Raw genomic sequence first — 22,921 nt, 5'->3', positions numbered from 1 at the left:
TTTAAGCACTGCTTCATGGAACACTTATGCTATATATAGAGGTTTTAAACGGCCCACACGTTCAGACGTGGATATGTTCTGCTTTTGCTCAGAACAGAGCGAAGTGTGAGACACCCCCCTGCATCACAAATATATCAATGCAATCACAGTCTGCTTCGATTTCCAAGGGCATTTAGGCAGAAGGTGAGTGGTTGGTGACATTCAAGTGAAATCATCAGGTTAGTTTCAAAAGGTGTACAAATAATGAAAGGGACCATTAGAGACTTTTTGGAGGTCTGAGTCATTCTGACTGGTGAATCTCCAACACTGTTTACTCAAATCACTCTACAGCCTTCTATTCTCGCAAAACATTTTCAAATATCAACATTTCATACCCATTTACTTGTCAAGCAGACGTCACATTTCTCAAAAGCAATTTCCCCATATTACTCGGATATCAAAATTTGAATACTTTCGACTTTCCGTTTCTTGCTCTGACCATCTCGCTATCCCTTCATTAGCTTCTTTCTCGGTCTCTGTTACTCAGTTCTATCCAGATGTAGCATTCTGCCAGCTCTTCCCTAAACTCGTAATTTTGCAATTAAGACTGAGGAGGCAAAAGAGGCTCTCCTAAGCAGCTGGTTCACCATCAAGCTGACAGCAAGTGGAAATTCACTTTTATTATTTACTCACTGTTTTCCACACACTGATGATTAAGGAAGAACCAGATCACAGCTGTGCTGGTATTCAACAAGGGTCTTCGACCTTCCTCAGATAGTCTATTTTTCTTTTTCTCCACTTAACCCGCATAAAAAATTAAAAAGGCATTGTAGGCAAATGCATTGTCTATATTTTCTAAGTACAATAACCCCTTATTATGAAGAGGAATTAAATCTAAAATCTGAATTAATCGAGGATCTGCAAAAGAACAGACATATGCCTTAGAGTACGGTCACATTTACTATTGTTCTCGGAATTTTCCCTAGGGAAATACCGTTTCAATAGCGATCCATGATATCTGTCATTTTGCATGAAAGATTTCTTAACCAATATTTCCAAACGGGTTGAAGTTAGTCACACAGATGGGAGATGTTTCATTCATCACTTGTTTTGTTTTTTTGTTTTGAAACAGTTTGCCAAAATCTACCTAATTCGTCCTTAAATCTCATATCAGGTTTGCCCAGGAACTTCGAACCTAGTCACAGTCCTTAGCACTTCACAGGTTACTACAATGGGGACTAGCCTGTAATACGTACACTGCACTAAACTGAGGATGGCACAAATACTGAAAGAAACAATGCAACAGTATAGGCTATCTTAAAAAGTCTGAGAGAGAGAGAGAGAGAGAGAGAGAGAGAGAGAGAGAGAGAGAGAGAGAGAGAGAGAGAGAGAGAGAGAGAGAGAGAGAGACATTCTGTCCCATGAACTAAAGTCTAGTGTTATTTAATGCAACAGTTCACCCAAAAGCATCTAACTCTACATTCACCTCAAACCATGCATTTTACTTAACATGTGACATGCAACCAACATGTTGCTTAACCAACTTAAAGTGCCCCTATTATGGTTTTTCGACTATTCCCTTTCATGTGTAGTATAGCTGTTTGTGAATGTAAACGTTCGGCAAAGTTGTGCATGATAAACCGGTTAACATGAGGTTTACACGACTATGAACTGCCTATATGAGTCGTTTTTGTTTCGAATCCCACTGTGTGACAGTTCTACGCAGGGGAGGAGCCAGCAACCGTAAACATTCGGGGCTTAGCCCAAATCTAGTTTGTCCAAATCTAGCTTTTAAGAGCTTGAACCAGGAGTTGTGCAGTCCGTTCTGATAGGAAGGGTCTACTCTCTCTAATGTTGTATAAGGCAAATCTGCAGGACCGGGCTGTTGCAGTAATGTGGTCAGTGAAGTTTAACTGGTCATCAATCACAACTCCAAGGTTCCTGGCTGTCCTGGATGGTGTTATGGTTGATGAACCAAGCTGAATGGAGAAATTTTGATGAAGTGCTGGGTTGGTTGAGAAAACAAGTAATTCTGTCTTTGCAAGATTGAGTTTAAGATGGTGCTCTTTCATCCAGTCAGAAATGTCTGTCAGACAGGCAGCGATACGAACACTGACTGTAGGATCATCTGGTTGAAATGAGAAGTAGAGTTGAGTGTCATCAGCACAGCAGTGATAGGAAAAGCCGTGTTTCTGAATGACAGAACCTAATGATGACGTGTAGATGGAGAAGAGAAGTGGTCCAAGCACTGAGCCCTGGGGAACCCCAGTAGCTAGATGATGTGACTTAGACACTACACCTCTCCATGACACCCTGTAGGACCTACCAGAGAGGTAAGACCTGAACCACTGGAGAGCAGATCCTTAAAACCCCCGTCTTCTTAAGTGTTGACAGGAGGATCTGGTGGTTAACTGTGTCAAAAGCAGCAGAAAGATCCAGCAGGATGAGCACTTAGGATTTGGAAGCTGCTTTTGCCAGTCTCAGTGCCTCAGCTTTTATTTTGGAGAAAACACCAGATCACCAGCTGATCGTGTGAGCAAAGTGCTTGCAGCACAAACAGACTGCCATAATTAAATCACTGTCTTTCGCTGTTTTATAAAGGAACAATGCCATATCACGGTTTTGATTTTAGTTTGTTGGCAAAATACTACTTTAGACCATTTATGTTAGGCTATGCATTACACTTCAATATGAAACATTACACATCAATATGAATTCGTCTGGAACTCGAGCTTCTTCGGTTGCGGAGCTGCACGTAAAGTTACAAATTTGGACCAAGGACAAAAACAGGGACCATACAGAACTCAACCTTGTGTTTTGTGAACCGAACCACCCCTAATATGTACCTTATCTGTTGCAGTTTTCATCCATTATATTATTTTTTTGGTTGTTTTGTTAATTTATTATGGTTATTTAAAAAAAAACAGTTTTCAGTGTTAAAAAGTCTTTAGAAATAAAAGTTTATTGATCTTTGAAAAAATTTACCTGCATTATGTCATTTTTATTATTTTAGATGAAAATGGTCTCAGAACGACAATGTTACCGTTTATCACAATAATTTCTTGGCCAATTTATCGTCTAGCAAAATGTGTTATTGTGACAGGCCTAACTACGGGAATGCGGCATTGGCCCATTTCACATATTTTAGTAGAGATATATATCGAAAAAGTCTATTTTTACAGCATGGTTAAGAAACCTCAAACCTGAAAAATTTGAACCCCCTGGTTCTACCTCACTAGAAAATACCGCCCACAAACCACTTGACTAGCCCATTAACATGTCATTTTAATGACGGCTGCTTCTCAAATCTTGAAGTATAAAGTTGCAACATCTCATAATATAGACTAAAACTGAGAAGCGTATCACTGAGAAACGTCCTTGCAGTGGAGGTTTGGGTTTAATAAGTTCTTCTTATGTTTCATCACATGATCGGATTGATATGGTAAAATCAACGTTATCATTACTGTCTTTACAGTGTGTACAATCGCTGAGCTTTAGGAAGCCTCCGGAGCACAAGTTGTAGAAGTTTCCAAAACACGCTCTGTTAGCAGTTGACCAATCGTAACAGACTTGGTCGTCTGGCCAATCAGAGCAGAGCAGGCTCACGAAAAGGAGGGATTTAAAGAGACTGCTTCATCCAAGGAGTCGTTTGAGTTCACAGCTGAAATCTACATGTTGCCATGGAAAAAATTATACATGGCCTGGAGAAATCGTGTCTGACCTTGAATATTGGTATAATACCTTGAACTAAAGGAATGTTTTTCTCAAAAACAAAGGTTCAATCAGTGAAAACATAGAAATAGTCAATAAGTTCAATTGTCTTAGTGTAATATTGGATCAAAATCTTGATAAAAAAAACGTAAAGAAAATGGAGGAATATTAAATATAACTTAGCAAATTTTAGACAAATTAGACAATGTCTTTCTGTTAATGTAGGCAAAACCTTTATGTATGCCACAATTCTCTCATATTTCGTACTGTCTTACATGTGGTGGTCAAGCTGGTGAAACTGTGGTTAAGCCTTTAAAATCTCACAACCTTTAAAAACTTCAGGTTAAAAAAAAAGCATTTTACGTGCTTTTTGCAAATTTGTGCATGGTTTATACAATTTTAAATGGTTTGGCTCCTTCGGTACTCTATATTTGTGTTAGTTTCCATCCTAATTCCGTCCTATTAGATCATCTATGAGAAATTGCGCTATTCCTTTTCGCAGTTCTGCTTTTGGACTATCGTCTTTTGCTGTGAAAGCAACGACTCACATGAATACTGTGCCAGAGGGTATAAAAGGGTATTAATCTATTGGACTTTTTAAAATGCAGTTAAAATCTTTTTTTTTTTATTGAATCAGCTTTGTAGACATTGACATGGTTTCCGTTTAATTGTTTGTAGTGACAGTATGTGTATTTTTTTTAATGTGTATATGTGTATTGTGTGTGTTACTTTACTGCTTATGTTGACCTGCCAGAGGACTGCAGATGAAAATTTGCTTTGAGCTAAATCCGGTACAATACATGGAATGGAAACATTTATTTTAAACATTGTGCATGGTCCTTTTTATAAATAAAGCAAAGTAAGTGTAATTAAAGAATTATTGAACAATGGGATGTGCATTGTGCAATGTATATTATGAGAAACTGTCTTTTGAACATTAAATCTGTTGTTGTAGAAGACCTCCAAAATAAAATAAGGAAACTTTAAAATAGCATAATTGGGGCATTTTAAAGGGAGTAATCTAGAAAAATGTCCAAGCTGCTCTTTTCTATTTTACAAAAGTGGATGGGAACAGTTGAAGGGTTAGTTCACCCAAATATTTAAATTCTGTCCTCATTCACCCTCATGTCACTGCCGAAAGACTCAATGCTTGTATAGGAATACATTTATATAGATATATAAAATTAAACAGGCCTAAATTAAATCTGTGCATCATATAAAGTGACCGTGTCTCTTCAGAAAATTTTGACTGAACCCCTCAATTCATATAGCTTTGTTTTATGAACTCTTTGTGAACTTTTTGAAGCGTCAAAGTGGTAGTTGCATGGCTGTCTATGGAGGGACAGCTATCTTCATTCAAGTTCTAAAGATGAACGAAAGTCTTACGGGTTCCTAGACTGTTCTAACAGCTTCACTCTTCTAGGCATAGCCAGGCACAAACAGCTTTTCTCTCCAGCAGAGACCCTCAGGTTTCTGCATGTCTGAGCATGACCTTGCAGAGGAATTCCCTTTCTCCCTCAGTTCCTATGGGGTCCAGCAATACAGATACAGTCAGGGCTGCTCTCACAAATCAATAGGGCTTCAACAGGTTTAGAGGAAACGTGAATAGATTTGAGAACGTGACTTATATTAAAAAGGAGCAAAGAACAGAGCGAGAGGGAAGTAAGATAGAGGAAAAGAGTGGGTTAAGTCAGCATACACTTATCTGTGCACCTGTAATTAAAGCTAGTGCTGAAGCCTATGTTGGAAAAATGGAGAAGAGCAGCAACGCAGAGGGTGCCACTGACCTGCTGTGACTGGTAATTGCAGTCGCCTTAAAGAACATTTAGTGGATTTAAGAATCCCCTTGTAAGAGGGGAGTAAGAATTAAAATCCCTTTTCAAAGGTTATTTAGTCTCATGCAGTGAAGAAAACTGCTATTAAATGGTATTCAGGTACAAATTGCAATGTTAGAAAACGTGCCAAACGTTTACACTTCTATGTGATATTGCCTGTGCAAGAGGTTGACAAACAAAAATCTATTCGGGTGGTCTCTTATAATTTCACAATTTCATATGAGAAATGTCAAACTTAGTTAATTAGACACAAGGGACAAATGGGATGCATAAACTTCTCAGTGAGCATAACAGATGCTTCAAATCTGGACAGTTTTGCAGGTAGAATCACCTTAAAAAGGAATACAGATTTACTGTGAAAACTCTAACTCATAACCTCAATTACGTCATTTAAGATTTGATCTGAGAATCGAATTTAACAAAGACATGTAGCTTTTGGAGACTGCTTAATAAGGAATATCTGTCTGACCATGTATTTAACCAGTGTGCAAATATCTAATTTATTAAATGTCCAAATAATACATTGCCATTATACTGTCAAAATGCATTATAAGATACCATCATATCTACGCTGTGAAAATGAAAAGATGGGGCACCATTTTAATGTTCCTAAGATTATCACGCTGGTAGAAACCCTAACGCTGGTAAAAACCTCTAGAAAACCTCAACGCATATTTTCAAAATAGACATTGTAAGTTCCTGTAAGAATCTAAACACTGTCAACAAGTCCTCTGGTAACACCATTAAAAGGGAAAATCTTGAGATGTGTAAAATATGCAATACCGAAGGTCCTTGAAAAGACTTTACTGTTTCACTGCACACTTTCCAAGATGATTCAAAATACAATGATAGTAAATTCCTACCTTGACACTGAAATCCTTGTTTCCCAAAACCCCTGAAAGATAAAAGTGAATATTAAAACCATAATAAAATCACTTTATTGTTTGGTTCTTGTCTCATGTAGTATGATTCTTTTCATATTTCTTGTACTACCACTACAATGAAGTATTTTCCCCCGGTTCACATTTTCATTTTACTTTGCACTTTACATAGTTTATTTAGGGAATTGAATGAAGCCGTGGCTCAAAGTAAGCTCCTTCTGCTCAGCATAAATGAGTGCTGTTTAGGAAGACAGTACAATATATCTTGAGACACAGTGTACAGTGATACACCTGAGCTGCAACAGTAAAAGGTCCACCTCTATGGAAAGCCATTTTAACATATATTCAAATATTATATATATATATATATATATATATATATATATATATATATATATATATATATATATATATATATATATATATATATATATATATATATATATATTCTTTAAAATTAACTAGAAATGAACTAAATTTCCATTGCATTTACACTATAGCATTCCTAATCTTGCCTATAAGCAATTCAATTTACCTAAAGGAACAATTCTGGCGAGCCATTAAATAGCCTATCAATAACTTTTAAGGAAGATACTAATGCCTTGTATACAGATATAATTTCATAAATAATAAAATATAGTTACTACCAAGGAATGAGTAACACATACTCGCTTGTAAAATTGTAAAGGCTAATCCCTACTGAATTGCTTACTAGTAATAACAATAAAATAAAAAGACCTAGTTACACAAAATATTAGTTAGATTTAATGAATGAATGATAAGGCAGCTTGCCATATACTTCAGTAGGCTAGGTAATGAATTGTAGTTTTAGAGGGCTAGAACTCTTACCAGATAAAGTCCGTGCAGTGGCTACAAAAAGTAGGCTGCTTGAAGAAGCGAGCGATAAACTTGTGGTTCTTGACTTCGTGGACGTTCTTCTGTCTCAGGGCACCTTGTCGGGCAAAGCCTCTCATGGGTGCGCTCCCCTCCTCTCCATCGCTGTTCGATTGTGCCGGCTCTGCCATTCTCAACGCGGGGAAAGTTTGCGCGAGCCTGTATACTGGAGTTAGTTGTGCGGAGTGTGTACATATAATGCGGAGCTTCAGAATGCGATGAACTCTCAGGCGCGATGCTTTGCGTCCCTCTCTGCCCAAGTGCCCTCCTTACGCACCGGTACACGCACACACACTCTCACACATACACTCTGACGCGCTGTTACAAGACTCCGCCCACCCACCCACTCATTTACCTTTGGCAAGCAGAGCCGATTGATAGAGATTGTCAGACCTCTCTCACATTTACATGAAAGCGCTCAACAGTATAACGAGGAGGAGGCGATGGAAACGTTTACGAGTAGATTATGAAATATGAGGTTCATGAAAATGTTGTAAGAAAACTGTCAATCATGCAGCCTGTCACTGCCTTGCTGATAGAATATGAAGAAACCCGAGATTGCGTTAAAACACCAATTCTTTGTGATAAAACTTAAAGGCGCACTTAAAGTTTTACACAAAAATTAATAGCACTTAGGATAAATATTAAATCATATAGGCCTACAGAAGACTAGTCATAGAAAAAGAAACTTATTCTACATGGAGCGGGTCGCCCCCTCATGGGCGCTAACGTGACATCACGTGACCTGCTGTACAAAATCCACGAATTACATTTTTCGTATTAAAAGAGAAAAACCAACAAAATAAGTGTATTTAGGCACATGGAACAAAGTAAATGAGTTTTATTTCTAAACCACTAATTAAAATGGGACCGATATGTTCCAGTTAATAATAAAAACTGAGTTTACCTTAAAAAAAATTAAGCACTCCATATTCTGAAGACTGATAGACTGATTAAACAATATCAATATAATTAGGAATTAACTGCTAAATTAAATTAACATGCATTTAATTTTTATGTTTGATAAAATATGACAACCTATGAAAGAATGACTATTAGGCAGAAGTAGGTAACCATGATTTTCAATGGCTGATTTTTACTTAAATTTGGTCATCCCAATCCTGTGGTTAAATCTGAATATCATAATAAATGTCTCTCATTGGCACCAATGAATCTGTAATTAACATCAAGTGCAATATTGGAAAAAGACCCCTTAAGGTAAGAACCCTATTAATAAATAATACTTTGTAATACTAAGTAAATAATACTTTGAATTGTATCAGAGTAGGCTATAGGGGTTCAGATGTAACAGACTGCATCTTGTTCTCTGATCTCCCTAAAGTCTGAAGATGCACGGATAGCCAAGTTATTTCAGTGGCTGCTCGGATAAATGGACGTCTAAGCTTTGTTACATAAATTTCTGTGTTGTGTCCCAGATGACTCTTTTCAGCAGTTACTTCAATCCTTTTCTGTGACGCACTAACAAGTAGGAGGCAAGGACAACCAGCGGCTGAGTGTATGGTGCCATACACTTACCGAGAGAGTGAACTTCAACAGGGAGCTTGAACTTCTTGTGCTGATGTTGTCATAGTCCTGTAGGCTATCATTGTGTGATTCATGCTTGTTACTGAAATGCTACACTCCAGGGTTGGCAAAATCAATTATATCGGTAATCAAATGTTTAATTGATGACGAATCGAATATTCCGAGGCCTGGTTTCACTGAAAGGGCTTAGATTAAGCCAGTATAAGGCCTAAGTTCAATTAGGACATTTAAGTGGCTTTTATAAACTTGCCTTAAAAAAACATTACTGGTGTGCATGTTGAGACAAAACAATTACGGCACTGACATATTTTAGGATAGTGTTTCAGTGCAAGTTTTTTCAGTTAAAAAAGCTCAAACATGCATTTTGAGACCAGCCTTGTCTGTGACACCAGGGGTTAATGTGTGGAATTTCACAATAAAAACAGACTCGACTTAATTAGGCGAACACAGAGCTCATAAATATCATTTGTGTTTATGTGTAATTGGCTTTGTGGGTTGGTGAAAGAAACACCAAATACCTGTAGTCCTGCTTTTTTTACACTTATAAGAGCCAATTTAAATATATATTTATATAATTAAGCTATGAGCCTTTTACTTTAAATTTACAATGTAACACCCCCCTATAATGTAGCAATTCAGTAGCTATTTAATTTCTAAAAGTCGCATACGATGATTCAACTGGAAGTTACTTGAGCATTAGACGTTTTTTTTTTTTTTTTTTTGCACGTTCCACCCAATCATAATCGGGTATTCAGACAGACCATGGTTGGTATAATGTAATGTAAAATATGAACACATTATTCGAATGTCTAGCTATCGAAAACGCGAAACGTTTCTTGTTTTATGTTGTTGGTTATGTAGGCAGCCTAATGTTAAATCCAAGAAATGTAGGACGTTTTAAACACAAACTAGCTATGCTGAAAACGTCTCTCATCACCTTTTAAAGTTCATCCAGATTTACACACCATGTCTCTTGAAGCCTACACGACTTTCATCTGTGGAACATAAAAGGAATGGCTATAGCAGAATGTCCCAATTCACTTTTATTACTTGGAAGAGCAGTGTGGACATTGTAAAACATAGCCTTCATGCACTTGAAAGAAAAAAGAAAACTATTTCAATTTGCGTCATTCTTGAGTGATTTTACTATTTAAATCTTTTAAGTGATATGTTGTAAAATTCATCTGTTGCTTCTGGAGCTGTTATGTATTTTGTTGTGAAGTCCACGTTATGATTTCCTCTTGGACTTTCTTTTCATGTGTTAAGCACTCAGAGAAAACCGTTAAATGCACAACAGCATGTGAAATGGGCAGAAATGCAACCTAGAACTGCGTAGTTTAATGGTGGTACGGAAGATATAGTGTTAAGGTCACAGAGATCACCTGTGAGTAGTGATGCCCACAGCTAACAGCATCTAGAGCAGCTTACCTGCTCTGCGCCCACTACGCTTTTCGCTGGCAGTCGCCCACGCACACACATCATACCTACATGCGCTGAAATTCCTGCGGTTTCCAATCTTATGAGTTTGTGCATGCAAGAGAGGTTCCTCAAGACTGGAACCTGAGACATCTGTTTCTTTGTAAAATGTATTTGATTTGATCAATCATTGTAAAACCGATCATGTTTTGTATCATGTACTGCCACCTACTGTTGGAATATTTGTTAAACGCTCCTAAAGTTACAGTTCCTTCTCAAAAAAAAAAATTGCATATGTGATAAAAGTTCATTATTTTCCATAATGTAATGCTAAAAATTAAACTTTCGTATATTTTAGATGAATTGCACACCAACTGAAATATTTCAGGTCTTTTATTGTTTTAATACTGATGATTTTGGCATACAGCCATCTCACCCAAATTAGAATATTTCATCCGACCAATAAAAGTGTTTTTAATACAAAAAAAGGCAACCTTCAAATAATTATGTTCAGTTATGCACTTATACTTGGTCAGGAATGCTTTTGCAGAAATGACTGCTTCAATGCGGCGTGGCATGGAGGCGATCAGCCTGTGGCACTGCTGAGGTGTTCTGGAGGACCAGGAGGCTTCGATAGCGGCCTTAAGCTCATCCAGAGTGTTGGGTCTTGCGTCTCTCAACTTTCTCTTCACAATATCCCACAGATTCTCTATGGGGTTCAGGTCAGGAGAGTTGGCAGGCCAATTGAGCACAGTAATACCATGGTCAGTAAACCATTTACCAGTGGTTTTGGCACTGTGAGCGGGTGCCAGGTCGTGCTGAAAAACCAAATCATCTCCATAAAGCTTTTCAGCAGATAGAAGCATGAAGTGCTCCAAAATCTCCTGATAGCTAGCTGCATTGACCCTGCCCTTGATAAAACACAGTGGACCAACACCAGCAGCTGACATGGCACCCCAGACCATCACTGACTGTGGGTACTTGACACTGGACTTCAGGCATTTTGGCATTTCCTTCTCCCCAGTCTTCCTCCAGACTCTGGCACCTTGATTTCTGAAATGACATGCAAAATTAGCTTTCATCTAAAAAAAAAGTACTTTGGACCACTAAACAAACAGTCCAGTGCTGCTTCTCTATAGCCCAAAAGTGGCTTGACCTGGGGAATGCAGCACCTGTAGCCCATTTCCTGCACACGCCTGTGCACGGTGGCTCTGGATGTTTCTACTCCAGACTCAGTCCACTGCTTCCGCAGGTCCCCCAAGGTCTGGAATCGGTCCTTCTCCACAATCTTCCTCAGGGTCTGGTCACCTCTTCTCATTGTGCAGCATTTTTTGCCACACTTTTTCCTTCTCACGACTTCCCACTGAGGTGCCTTGATACAGCACTCTGGGAACAGCCTATTCGTTCAGAAATTTCTTTCTGTGTCTTACCCTCTCGCTTGAGGGTGTCAATGATGGCCTTCTGGACAGCAGACAGGTCGGCAGTCTTACCCATGATTGCAGTTTTGAGTAATGAACCAGTCTGGGAGTTTTTAAAAGCCTCAGGAATCTTTTGCAGGTCTTTAGAGTTAATTAGTTGATTCAGATGATTAGGTTAATAACTCATTTCGAGCACCTTTTCATGATATGCTAATTTTTTGAGATAGGAATTTTGGGTTTTCATGAGCTGTATGTCAAAATCATCAGTATTAAAACAATAAAAGACCTGAAATATTTCAGTTGGTGTGCAATCAATCTAAAATATATGAAAGTTTAATTTTTTATCATTACATTATGGAAAATAACGAACTTTTATAACATATGCTACTTTTTTGAGAAGGACCTGTATAGGGGCACTTAAAAATGAAAAGCCTGATACATTTTCTCTACCTCACATTATAAAAGATATTAAATGGCTGAGGTCAATGAAAGTAAGTCATCACTAAAATTGTTCTTCCTGATATGTTCCACAAAATAAATTCATAGGCCTAAACATTTGGAAAGACATGAGGGTGAATAAATGACAGAAACAAACAACACATCTTGAATTTTTTAGTTTAATGATTGCCCTACACTAGCACATTACTGCACTTGTTTACAAAATTGACAGAGATGAAAATTGTATTTTACATTGATACAGGCCTATTGTTCCTAAAATGTCTAGCAATTTATTCTAGTGCCTGACCTCTGCCGCTCTGAATTTAAATGGAATAATGAGCGTCTTTCTTCCTATGGTTGCTATGGAGATGCCTTTACATAATGATAAATATAGATTGATCATATCCTTTAATACACTTGGGATTTTTGTTCTTCTAGATGAAGAGTACGCGCGAAATCTCCAAAGAGCAAGGCAATTTGGAATTGTTTGTTCAGTCATTTCGTGCTCGTTAAAAATGCTTGTCTTCATGGTCAGCAACATTTAATGAAAAATGGATGTAACTTTCATCTGAAAAATAGATCAAAATAAAAAAAACTAAACCCAAAATCAGAGACAAGAACAAATGTAAAAGTGTTTTTTCACTGAATAAAACATTACTGCTTTTAAATGGATTTTGCTAGAGGGGTTTTGAATTAGATATGGATTTTCTTTGTTTATTACTTACAGTCTGTACAAAATCTGGAAAACTACATTCCATTTAATCATACACAAAACCTGAAAAATATGTGGCACTGGTTGAAATACCTTGCAGACAGCCTAACCAGACACTTGATCCAGTTTTCTGCTTTTAAATATATTAAAATCAAACTAATACTATTAAACATTGGCTTTTAAACTCGAACACAACCACCAATTGCCAAAACCATAAACCAGCAGACAAGAGGGACAGATGTTTAAAACAGACATATAAATCACTTTATTGAGGGAATACCTTCCAACAATACAATACACAATAATCCAGAGGCTTAAAGTAATACCACGCCATCAAAATACCAACAGAATAATGTCCCTCTGCTCTGTGCGGTCAATCTGGAAAATCATGACCGTGTTAGCATGGCTTTATTTTAAGTAAAAAAAAATAATAATAAAAAAGAAAGATTGAGAGAGAAAAAAAAAATTGATACAACCCACAGACTACTCAACCAAACTATAAAAGGATGAAAAAAATAAACCATAAAATAACTGCCACAGGTAGATAAAACAAGCATTTGGTGACTGTAGGATGCAAGCGTTACATTTTATTTAACATTTGCCCAAGTTACTTTCACTTTAGAATGATAATTGTAATGGCCGAGAAGATATAAAGTACTCAAGTGGGCTTGTCACATGAGGGTCAGCGTGTCAGATCAAGTAGAGGTGGAAAGCCAATTAAGATTCTGCTATCCTTACAAAACATTGTATTGTGGAATATTATGGGGAAACAGTAAAAATCTTCACTATTCTCACTCACTGTACTGGCAGGTCATAGGATTAAATGACAAATCCTAAAGGACATGACTACACAGAGTGAAGTGAGACTTGGTTAATGAACATGTAGATTACGGGGGTGGGGATTATTGTGTCTGGGTGGGCAGCCTCTCCTCAGGGGTGTTATCTGATGCCTGGGGTTCCGCTGGGGGTCCGGAGCTGCTCTCAGACGGAGCGGTGCTGTCGCTGGTGCCCTCATCTGTAGCGCCCTCTGCAGGCTCAGGCTGGGCTGGTTTCTCTCCCGCTGCAGCTGGTGCGCCTTGCTCAGCCTCCTGAGATCCTTCAGAAGCTTCAGCCAGAGTTTCTGCAGGACAGACACCACAAAGGTCAGTAAAACAGCTTTTATTCTTCTTCTATATTCAGAGTTAGAGAATAGACTGGTACAGGTCTGACCAGTCTCCATCGGGGTGGACTTGTCTTCTCCATCCTTGGTCTCGCTGGTGGAGGTTTGTTCCGTGTTAGCATTGGCCTGGACCCCAGCTGGCTGTTGCTCTTCTTGAGCAGCTTTCTCCACCTGCTCTGCAGCTTCCCGCTCTCTCTCCTCCGCCCTCCGGCGAGCAGCCTCCTCTGCAGCCGCCATTTCGGCTGCCAGCTTCTCCATGTCCACCTCCACTTTCAGACTACACAGCTAAATAAACAAAACACAAAACTGCACATCAATCACTGACAGTGCTTTTGGCATTTGAGCTCAGGCTAAACAGATGGGCTATTAGTTCACCGATCAAACAGAATTTCACACCCGTTTGAGCTCAGTATTAAAGGAGTCTGTGCTTTCCAGGAATCTCCTCTTCTTCTCCTGATGTCGGTCCTCGATTTGAAGTAGCTCTGCTTCAAGCTTTCGCTGTTTAGAAGAAAAACGAAACCTGGATGATTAAATAAGGTCTTGTGTTTAATATCTTTGTCTTTAACATGCCCAACCTACCTGATGCACCATGAGGGATTGTACTTGGCGTTTGAGGACTTGCATGCGAGCGGTGGTCACCACTGAGCGAACATCAGGCACCACAACCTCACTAAGGATGTCGCTGATGAGCCGGTGGTTCCTCTGGAAACGAGCTGCCGCTGTATGCTTCATGGAGAAACCGTCGTCATAGTCTAAGAGACATTTCATATTGAGAATCAATCAATACAGAACAAGTTTCTCAAAGTGCATGCGTTTCAGAACATCCTTTTAAAAATTAGGCCAATTTGAATGGTACAGTAAAGTATTTTCTGACAAAGAAAATCTGAATGGCTCTATTATTTAACTTTTGGACGACAATTAATTCACTAAGAATAAGTCTTGAAGGTTTACTTCTGCAAGGGGCGGATTATGAAATCCACTGCCACTTCAAAATATATCCTAATCAAATGTAAAATAGGCAAAGCCTTAAAGGTAGGGTAGGTAGAAATGATCTAAAACACTTTTGTCCTAATTGTTTAAACTTTCTTTATATGTCAATAAATAATTAAAATATAAGTACTCTGAAAAGGAGAGTATAAAAATCGAGTGACTCTAGACTTTTTAATCTGCTATAAACTCCGCTCATCATTTTCGTTCGGGCCGAAACAAGTGATTGGCTTGGGCGACTGTCACTCTCTATTGCTACCATGATCTGGTACCACTGCTTTCGCTACAGGATCTGCCCACGTGCCCGCACCCGTTTAATTTGAGCAGTTCAAGAGGCATGAAACCTAGGCAAAACAATGGCAGAGAAAGAGCACTCAAAATTCAGTGCCGGGTTTTGCAGTCAGCAAAGGCAAACAATGCAAAAAAAGGAAGACAGTACAAGAAAGGCAATGCACAAAAAGTCTTTAAGATAAACAAAGAAATGAAACGCGAGTAAATAACGGCGTGGCTTTCCAACGATGGCGAGAACTGAGGGACCTCAAGGGGCTGAAAAACGACTCCTTGACAGCTGTATTTCTGCTGGACAGGTAATCTTTTAATTTTGATTATACATTTTTTTGGTTTATGTTTTCATGAAGCATGTATTACCTGGTCTGAAGAGTGGACCGTGTACCTATCCTTTGATGGCTACTTCCAGCAGGATAATGCACCATGTCATAAAGCTTGAGTCATTTTAAATTGGTTTCTTGAACATGACAATGAGTTCACTGTACTAAAATCCCTTCAGAGACACAGATCTGTGCTCCTATCGATATACATTGTCTGCAATAATATCGTTATTGTTGTTTTAAAGATGTGCTATCTGACATTATCGAGTATATATTTTTTTTTACATACTGTTGCCATTATAATAGCCCACTTTAACTGCATAAAAACAGTAGGTAATTCAGCCTGAAATGTCAAAATGTAGGATGAACATTCAGCATAAGGGAGCGAAAAAGCACCAGCTTTTTGAATCACTTTAAATAAATCAAAATTTGCATGTGAATGTGGCATTTTACTAGATTGGATCAGAGGTGCAGTTACTTTTACTGTTATGCAAATTTTGTGGGATAAATCCAGTAATTTTAATCCATGTAATTAGGCTTTCTGCAATCATTGATGTTACTGATGTTCAGTCACAACACAGGTAACATCACATAAATCACAGTATTATGTTTGGGCCATAAAGACGTCAATCTCACCATCAGGGTCCTCAGCAGGCTGGATGCTCATATAGGGTTCGCCCTTGTCTAGCCGCGACTGCCTCTGCCGACTTTCTTCTTCTAGAGCGGCTTCAGCGCGGTTCTTAGCGTTGACGTACGCCAGGTAGGCTGGAGAGTTGTGGTAGGCTTTCAAAGAGTCATTATACTCAATCTGCGGGGAAATAAATTGCTAAGTGCCTGTAACGATTTCCCAGTAATATTTTAAAATAAACCTGAAAGTAGGAACAAACCTTCTCAGCCTCGTATTCATTTAAATAATCCTGTTTTTCCTCATCAGTAAGGTCCCTCCACATGCCACCGATGATCTTCCCAATCTCCCATAACTTCAGGTCAGGATTAGAGGCTTTAACTTGGTCCCAAACCTATGAAAGACACAAGTGTCAGTAAAGGGTCGACACAGCAGTCTGGGTTCCGGGACGGAGAGGGTTGCATTTTTCCAAAAGGATAGGGAGAAAGTGCACCAATTTTTCTAGCTAGTCCAAAATTAAAGGATGAATGCAGAGCAGGAGAGAGAAATAAGAGGAATTGATCTGAACATGTCATTAAGCTTATTTGAAGTATCTATTATAAATTTAAGCAGCACTGAAAACCCTAACTGCTTTACGTTCATATTTTAAAATGCTTTGCTCATAACATAAAGGAAATGGAGCAAAGTTTATAGTCTCAAATGAGTAGATCAGAATAGATGTCAGCTTCCCAGCCTTGTTGAAGAGAAGAAAGCAATGAAGCGATGTTGGGGTCTACCATCTGAAGGAGCAGAGTCAGGCCACTGACCGCCCCTCAGCCTTCGAGATGATCGCAGAAGCGCTCTCCTCAATTTACAAGCAGTAAAAGCAGACACCGTGGGTGTCTTACCTTCCTGCTTACCTTCCGGCTATACCGCATGTAGGGCATCAGCGGCTTGTCGGGCGGTTTGGGCGGCTTAGGAACGGTGATCCCTGAGGAGTTCTGTGGAAAGGGAAAAAGGCCCACACGGGGCATTAGAGATCACAAAGGGCACATGTGGTCATCACAGAAAACATAGAACTGTCATAATGGAGCACTATGGAGAGAAAGGGACAGGAGGCAAAAAGCACAAATGAAAGAAACAATGACGACATGAAGCGCTTCGCAAACGGAGCGGGAGACGTACCTGAATGGAAAACGAAATGCAGCACGACAGCTCGTTAACATTACGCCAACAAGGCCATGCATTACGCACTTTTGGACACAAAGCAACTGTCTTGTAAAGCCAAAAATCATTCTGCAGAGGTTTGGATGAAACCAGCCAACAGCTAAAACGCCTCAAGCTTGTTAAGGAGTCGTGCCAAGTTGCGGAGTTTGGCACTGGCCTCTAAAGCCATGCGGGCGAACGGCCGTTGGCTCTCGTGCATGATGAAGTGATAGGATGGCCGACAGGGGAAAGGGGGAATAGTTCTGAGAAGCAATCACTCTGGAGCTACAACCCATTCTGCGTCAATCACACCCATCCAGACATTACAGAGAGTGACTGCTTGACAGAAGCATGAGGATTATGGAAGCTACTAGTTAAGAGCTACACAACTACCCAAGACTCGAATCTACTACCCGACAGACACCTTCAACTCTATAAAACGAGTCTGTACAGTGTAAGAGCAAAGCATTTCACTCTATTTCATAGTCAGGCCATGTAAGTTAGCTTTAGCGTCCTCTCGTCTGGGCATTTAGTCCCTCGGCTGTCGCTAGGGCCCTAGTTGGCACCGGTCGAACCATTACCCTGTTGTTCCCGCCGGGGTTCCCTCCCAGCCTGTAGTTGTTGTAGGCCAGATGGCTGTATGGGTTGTACCCCACAAACCCAGGGGTGGTGGGCATTTGCTGATGGAGACAAATGAGACAAAACACGAATGAGAAATGACACAAACAAGGGAGGAAGGGACAAATAAAATGAAAAGGAGAACCTGCTTTCGTTTTCTTTCATGATTTGCATAAAACATGCAAAAAGCAGCAATCTTTGATAGCAGCACAACCCTGGCATTACTCTACATCCATTTGTAGCAAAGCCACAGGCACTATGGGTGGTGGTGGGACGCAATGACGTTCAAAAAAGGCTTTGTATATTTTAAGGATTCGGATCAGGGGTATTTGAGCCAAAGCTCGTGGTGGCGTATACAATCTGAATAATGGCTCTCTAACCTTTTGGGAATAACAGTTCTGGTACGCTACATGTAATCAACAGGGATTTGGATCTAATATTTCAACCACACAGGATTTAAGTCTTCCAAGCATGCATGTGGAGAAACGCATCAATGCTAAATTACCGTTAATGGTTCTCAGTGTCCATCTTAATGTACAATGATTAAATTATGTGAAAGACTTAAACAAATAAAAGCTTGACAGTTTAACATTTAAAAATTTAGCCATAACTATTAGCATTATAAGTTTAGTTATACTATATGATTATTCTAATACATTTCACTTTACATTTTTATTTATTAAATCACAATAATTATCATCATTGACACAAACCTACCCAGAAAATTGCACCACAATTTTGTTTTTACAATATCAGGCAGCCTTAATTATTTATTATCATCATCACTATTCTTGAAGTCTAAATGAAGTAGTATCCTCAGCAACTTATGGATTGACATGGCATTTTCTGTGCACAAAAATAATAAAAGCCACCCCATGTGATGCTGTGACCTTCCCACAATCCTTTCCTCTCATCTCTAAGGAACCTAAGGTATAGGTTTGGGTGATGGAGGGGAGGGGCCATATGGATGATTGGCATGTTCTGGATACTTACTGTTGTGGGGGCGGGGGTGGGGGCAGGGGCATATGGTGGCCGCTCTGTTAGAGGAAGAGAAGGCAAGGAAAAAAAATTAATTGACTTTATTGAAATTAATTTAATATTATTCACCAGTGGTAAAGCCTACTTATTCGTCACATCTGCATCAGTTCAGTGTGCAAAAATGTATTCACTCCACAAATGTCATGGTCAATTACATTTATAAGATAAGCACACCCATATTTACACATTTACACTTTATTTAGTGAAATATCAAATAAAGAAACAGCAAAGCATCTTTAATAAAGTCATTTCTGAAGATCTGATCAAGATGGGTGGGCTTTAACCAATCAACTGAAATGTTCTCTTACTTGACATCTTGTTTGTAGGATTGAGGATATCAGGCTATCCCCATCATTTGGTTCTGCAATAGGGCAAACACTTATTAGACGAATAGGCATGCTTTCAATGTGTGCAACAACATGATCAACTTTCTCGTGCTGAAGACATTCATAAATCAACCTGCTTTTTGTTAAAATATTTTTGGTTTAAAACAGCAATGCACCCACCTGGCTTAAATGTAAAATTCGAAGACATTGTTTGATTAAACAGCCAACTCTCTCTGTGTGTGTGTGTTTGTGTGTAAATAAAGAGGTGGATTTAATAGGAATAAAATGAGATGAGTTTATGGACCTCAGGCCTGCAATGGATGAGGATAAATGGCGCACACAATGAGGCGAGTGGGCTTGCAGCTCGCCAAGTGGTTAATTTTTTGATTAAAGTAATACAACAACAGCTACAAGGAGGAAAAATAAAGGTTATTCATACGAAAAGTAATGTAAAGGTGTTGTACTTTGCGGGCTATAAGCATCCCATAGACATGAACGGTGGATATGCTAACATGAAAAACATCAATGAATGAAACTGGCTAACGTTAGCTGAATAACGTAACATTAAACCGTCATATGAAACACGAATTCATATTCGCATTTCATGAAGAAAATGTGTTTTACGTTCTTTGGATTGTGTACAGCTTTTTCAAAATTGTCTTAATTTTCTGATAATTTATAAACAACCCGGTGTTATAGAAACAGCATTAGCTAACAGGCTAAAACTAAAGCCCGACAACCGTTTAAGAAAGGAAAATTGTGATACGTATAAAAAACGGCATTTTAAAACAGGCATGCTTTTTATGTTGCACTACGGATGCTATGTTGTTTGCTGAAACCAGTAATTTGTAATAAAACGCACAGCGTTAACGAACACTCACCCCAGCTTCTTTGTTCCTTCAATGGTGCTTCGCCAGGATGTGACACATTTTGAGCTGCATCTGACCTGATTTTCAGCACATTTCTGCCCTCTAGTGGCCGCAATCTAATACTGGACTGAGTCTGACCACCAGACACGAGTAGAGACAATTATGGACGCTAAAACTGCCTGTTCTGTTTGATTTAGCATCAAATCTGCCCCGTTTAGAACGATTTAACAAACACAACTACCTAATTTATTCATACATTACTGTTGGAAAGGTTCCACAACTAAAAGTTTGAGGTCAGGAAGTCTAGGACGTTATTACGTGTTGTAATTCAGCAATGATGCAGTTGACGTAAAGTGGCAGTAAATACAGTTATAAGGTTACAAAAAAAAAATATTTTAAATAAATTATGTTCTTGTGAACTTTCTAAAGAATCCTGAATATTAACATAGTTTGAACACTAAAGCAGCATATTAAAATAATTCATTACCCTTTAAACCTTAATAAATTACATTAAAAATCAAACCATTTTTTTAAATTATATTTGACAATATTATGTTTTTTAATGTATTTATTAATCAAATAAATGTAGCCTTGGTGAGCATAAACTTCTTTCAAAAATATAAGTCTTACCAACCCCAAACTTTTGAACAACAGTGCATTTATCAGCAAAAACGCCAATATTTTGTCAGGTTTTTAGCAGTAAAAACAATTTGACCAATTTTTTAAATTTTATTCTCTTTTCAATGTCTCATATTTGTACATTTGTGAGTGAGACATATATCACATAACTGAATCTTAAGTGTAAATAAGCATTAATTGGCATGGTGTATAATCTCACAGTTTATACATTTACTGCAAAATGTACATACATATTATATTTAAAGATTAGCCATACAAGTATGAAAAATAAGACATTTGAAAATGCAATGCATAATGCTTATTTAATTAAATCCAACATAGGGCAGTTTTTGTTACTAAATCTGCCAGATTGGTTGGCTCTCGTTTACACACTTTATTACATATTTTGTCACTAAATATTCATCAAATCCATTACATAACATGACTGAAACCTTTCCTTCTGAGCATCATGTCAACATATTTTAAAAAACACCAATATTCAGACTTAATTATGCTTTATTTTGATTGGCAGCACCAACTTTGCAGCTTGTGATACGCCAGATTCAAAAATGTCATTAAAAAATTTAAGAGAAATATTCACCACTTCAAATATTTATTGGGCAGATATAACTCAATTCATGTAGCACTGTAAACACTTACGTAGAGAAGGCAACATGCTCCAAATAGACCAAGATTTAGGCTTGAGATCCTTTTGTTCGCCTGGTGTCAAAGTAAAGTTTCAATCCCTGTCCATAGAGCAAAGGTATTTTTTAATTCGCTTCAGTAAGTCTTGAATGCACCTGCTGTCCGGATGCAAGAAACAAGAGCAGACAACAGTTCTTCTAGAGTGAGCCGAAGAGCCAGTGTCTCTGAGAACCAGTCCTGTCTGATTGAAATGGTTCTCAATGTCTTCGATATACATATATATATATATTGTTATAAACATGTAAACAAGTATAAAAGTAATTTCATATATTTTTATTGAAGAGTATGTATCCTATCGTCCTCTGTCCGTTGGTCACATTGCTGAAGTAACTAATCCACATCAAGCCTTTATTTCAGAAGCCATTCATTCACTGAAAAGAGAAGCAGAGAATGTGTCATCAGATAACTTTCTTTGTGAAGCATAACAGTTATTCACAAAGACAAACGTTTCATTTCCATCTGTTTCAAGAGCAATGATCGAAGTGTCTAATTAGAGTGCTCAACTTTACTGAACAGTGTGTTTACGACACAGAGCCTGGGTATGTAACTGATGTGTGACACAGACCTCTGTATTGTGGCCTCAGCACACGGTTGTTAGGACAGTCCCGTCTCTGACTGAAGTTGATGTTGGTCCGGATGCAGCGTTGGTGCAGTGGCTGGGTCGGCCGCATGTTGTCACCCATACTGAGAAAGATCTGAGACGGCTGGTTTTGACTGAGGAGACGAAGAGACTGCATCTGATGAGATATTGGAAAAGTGATTAAGTGTTAATCTGGGTTATATTTAATAATATAATATAATATAATATAATATAATATAATATAATATAATATAATATAATATAATATAATAAACAGAGAAATATGTGTCAGAAGTTTTAACATTTCACCTCTATCTGTGAGATGTAAATTGGTCTATTCATTAATATCCAGGTGGCTGTCTCAAGGCACGGTGGAATAGTAATTGACCCTTCATATGTGATAAAACGGGAGGTTTCGGGATACAGCTCCTCAATATCGAGCCCCATCAGTAAGTATGCATCATCTGAAAAGATATAGTTTAAAGCAAGCGATGGGCTGAGATCAATCACACACGCTTACATTAAAATATTCCAAGGATTTCATCACTCTAAGATGTCTAGATACATTCCGACAGGACAATACAGGATATTATCATATCGCTATTACTATTATTTTGTTCTGATGGCAATGCTAAGAGAATAAAATATTACTTCTTATCCAAGACCACCAGGTGGTAATACAAAGCCAAGTTTATTTTTCATTAAAGGTGCCCTAGAATGAAAAATTGAATTAACATTGACATCACATACTGTGAGTCTCAAACACCATTGCCT

General features: G+C 38.4%; 3 protein-coding genes across 8 annotated transcripts in view; all 3 read right to left on the bottom strand.

Moving 5' to 3' along the window:
• prkcbb (protein kinase C, beta b) overlaps window positions 1-7,609 on the bottom strand; it is a 159,305-nt gene extending 151,696 nt beyond the window's left edge. The window contains exons 1-2 of one of the 2 annotated variants that reach the window (XM_067418184.1): window positions 7,256-7,609; window positions 6,389-6,420 (exon numbers count right to left, since the gene is read on the bottom strand). In XM_067418184.1, coding sequence (XP_067274285.1) covers window positions 6,389-6,420; window positions 7,256-7,431 — 208 coding nt within the window. In that variant the 5' untranslated portion in view covers window positions 7,432-7,609. The remainder of the gene's footprint in view (window positions 1-6,388; window positions 6,421-7,255) is intronic. The other variant, XM_067418176.1, reaches the window with a different exon arrangement.
• A 5,461-nt stretch (window positions 7,610-13,070) lies between these two features.
• Window positions 13,071-20,329, bottom strand: smarce1 (SWI/SNF related, matrix associated, actin dependent regulator of chromatin, subfamily e, member 1). Of its 5 annotated transcripts, XM_067418133.1 has the most exons (11): window positions 20,257-20,329; window positions 19,358-19,410; window positions 19,005-19,048; window positions 17,975-18,073; window positions 17,096-17,188; window positions 16,471-16,602; window positions 16,220-16,391; window positions 14,568-14,740; window positions 14,385-14,486; window positions 14,039-14,273; window positions 13,071-13,949 (listed from the first exon to the last, which is right to left on the bottom strand). In XM_067418133.1, exons 2-11 carry the CDS (start codon window positions 19,362-19,364, stop codon window positions 13,732-13,734), a joined length of 1,275 nt encoding a protein of 424 aa, XP_067274234.1. In that variant the 5' UTR covers window positions 19,365-19,410; window positions 20,257-20,329; the 3' UTR covers window positions 13,071-13,731. The 5 variants fall into 5 exon arrangements, with proteins under 5 accessions (XP_067274234.1, XP_067274258.1, XP_067274243.1 ...); XM_067418157.1 differs by lacking the exon at window positions 17,975-18,073 and having other exon boundaries at window positions 20,257-20,328; XM_067418142.1 differs by having other exon boundaries at window positions 17,108-17,188; window positions 19,358-20,268.
• A 630-nt stretch (window positions 20,330-20,959) lies between these two features.
• The window catches only part of ca10b (carbonic anhydrase Xb), a 31,270-nt gene continuing 29,308 nt past the window's right edge, over window positions 20,960-22,921 (bottom strand). The window contains exons 7-9 of the mRNA XM_067418119.1: window positions 22,457-22,611; window positions 22,133-22,304; window positions 20,960-21,938 (exon numbers count right to left, since the gene is read on the bottom strand). Coding sequence (XP_067274220.1) covers window positions 21,916-21,938; window positions 22,133-22,304; window positions 22,457-22,611 — 350 coding nt within the window. The 3' untranslated portion in view covers window positions 20,960-21,915. The remainder of the gene's footprint in view (window positions 21,939-22,132; window positions 22,305-22,456; window positions 22,612-22,921) is intronic.

This window comes from Pseudorasbora parva, chromosome 2 (assembly GCF_024679245.1).
Source record: "Pseudorasbora parva isolate DD20220531a chromosome 2, ASM2467924v1, whole genome shotgun sequence".
Lineage (NCBI taxonomy): Eukaryota > Metazoa > Chordata > Actinopteri > Cypriniformes > Gobionidae > Pseudorasbora > Pseudorasbora parva.
Note: the sequence above shows the minus strand (reverse complement) of the source record. Positions and strands in the feature narration are given on the sequence as shown.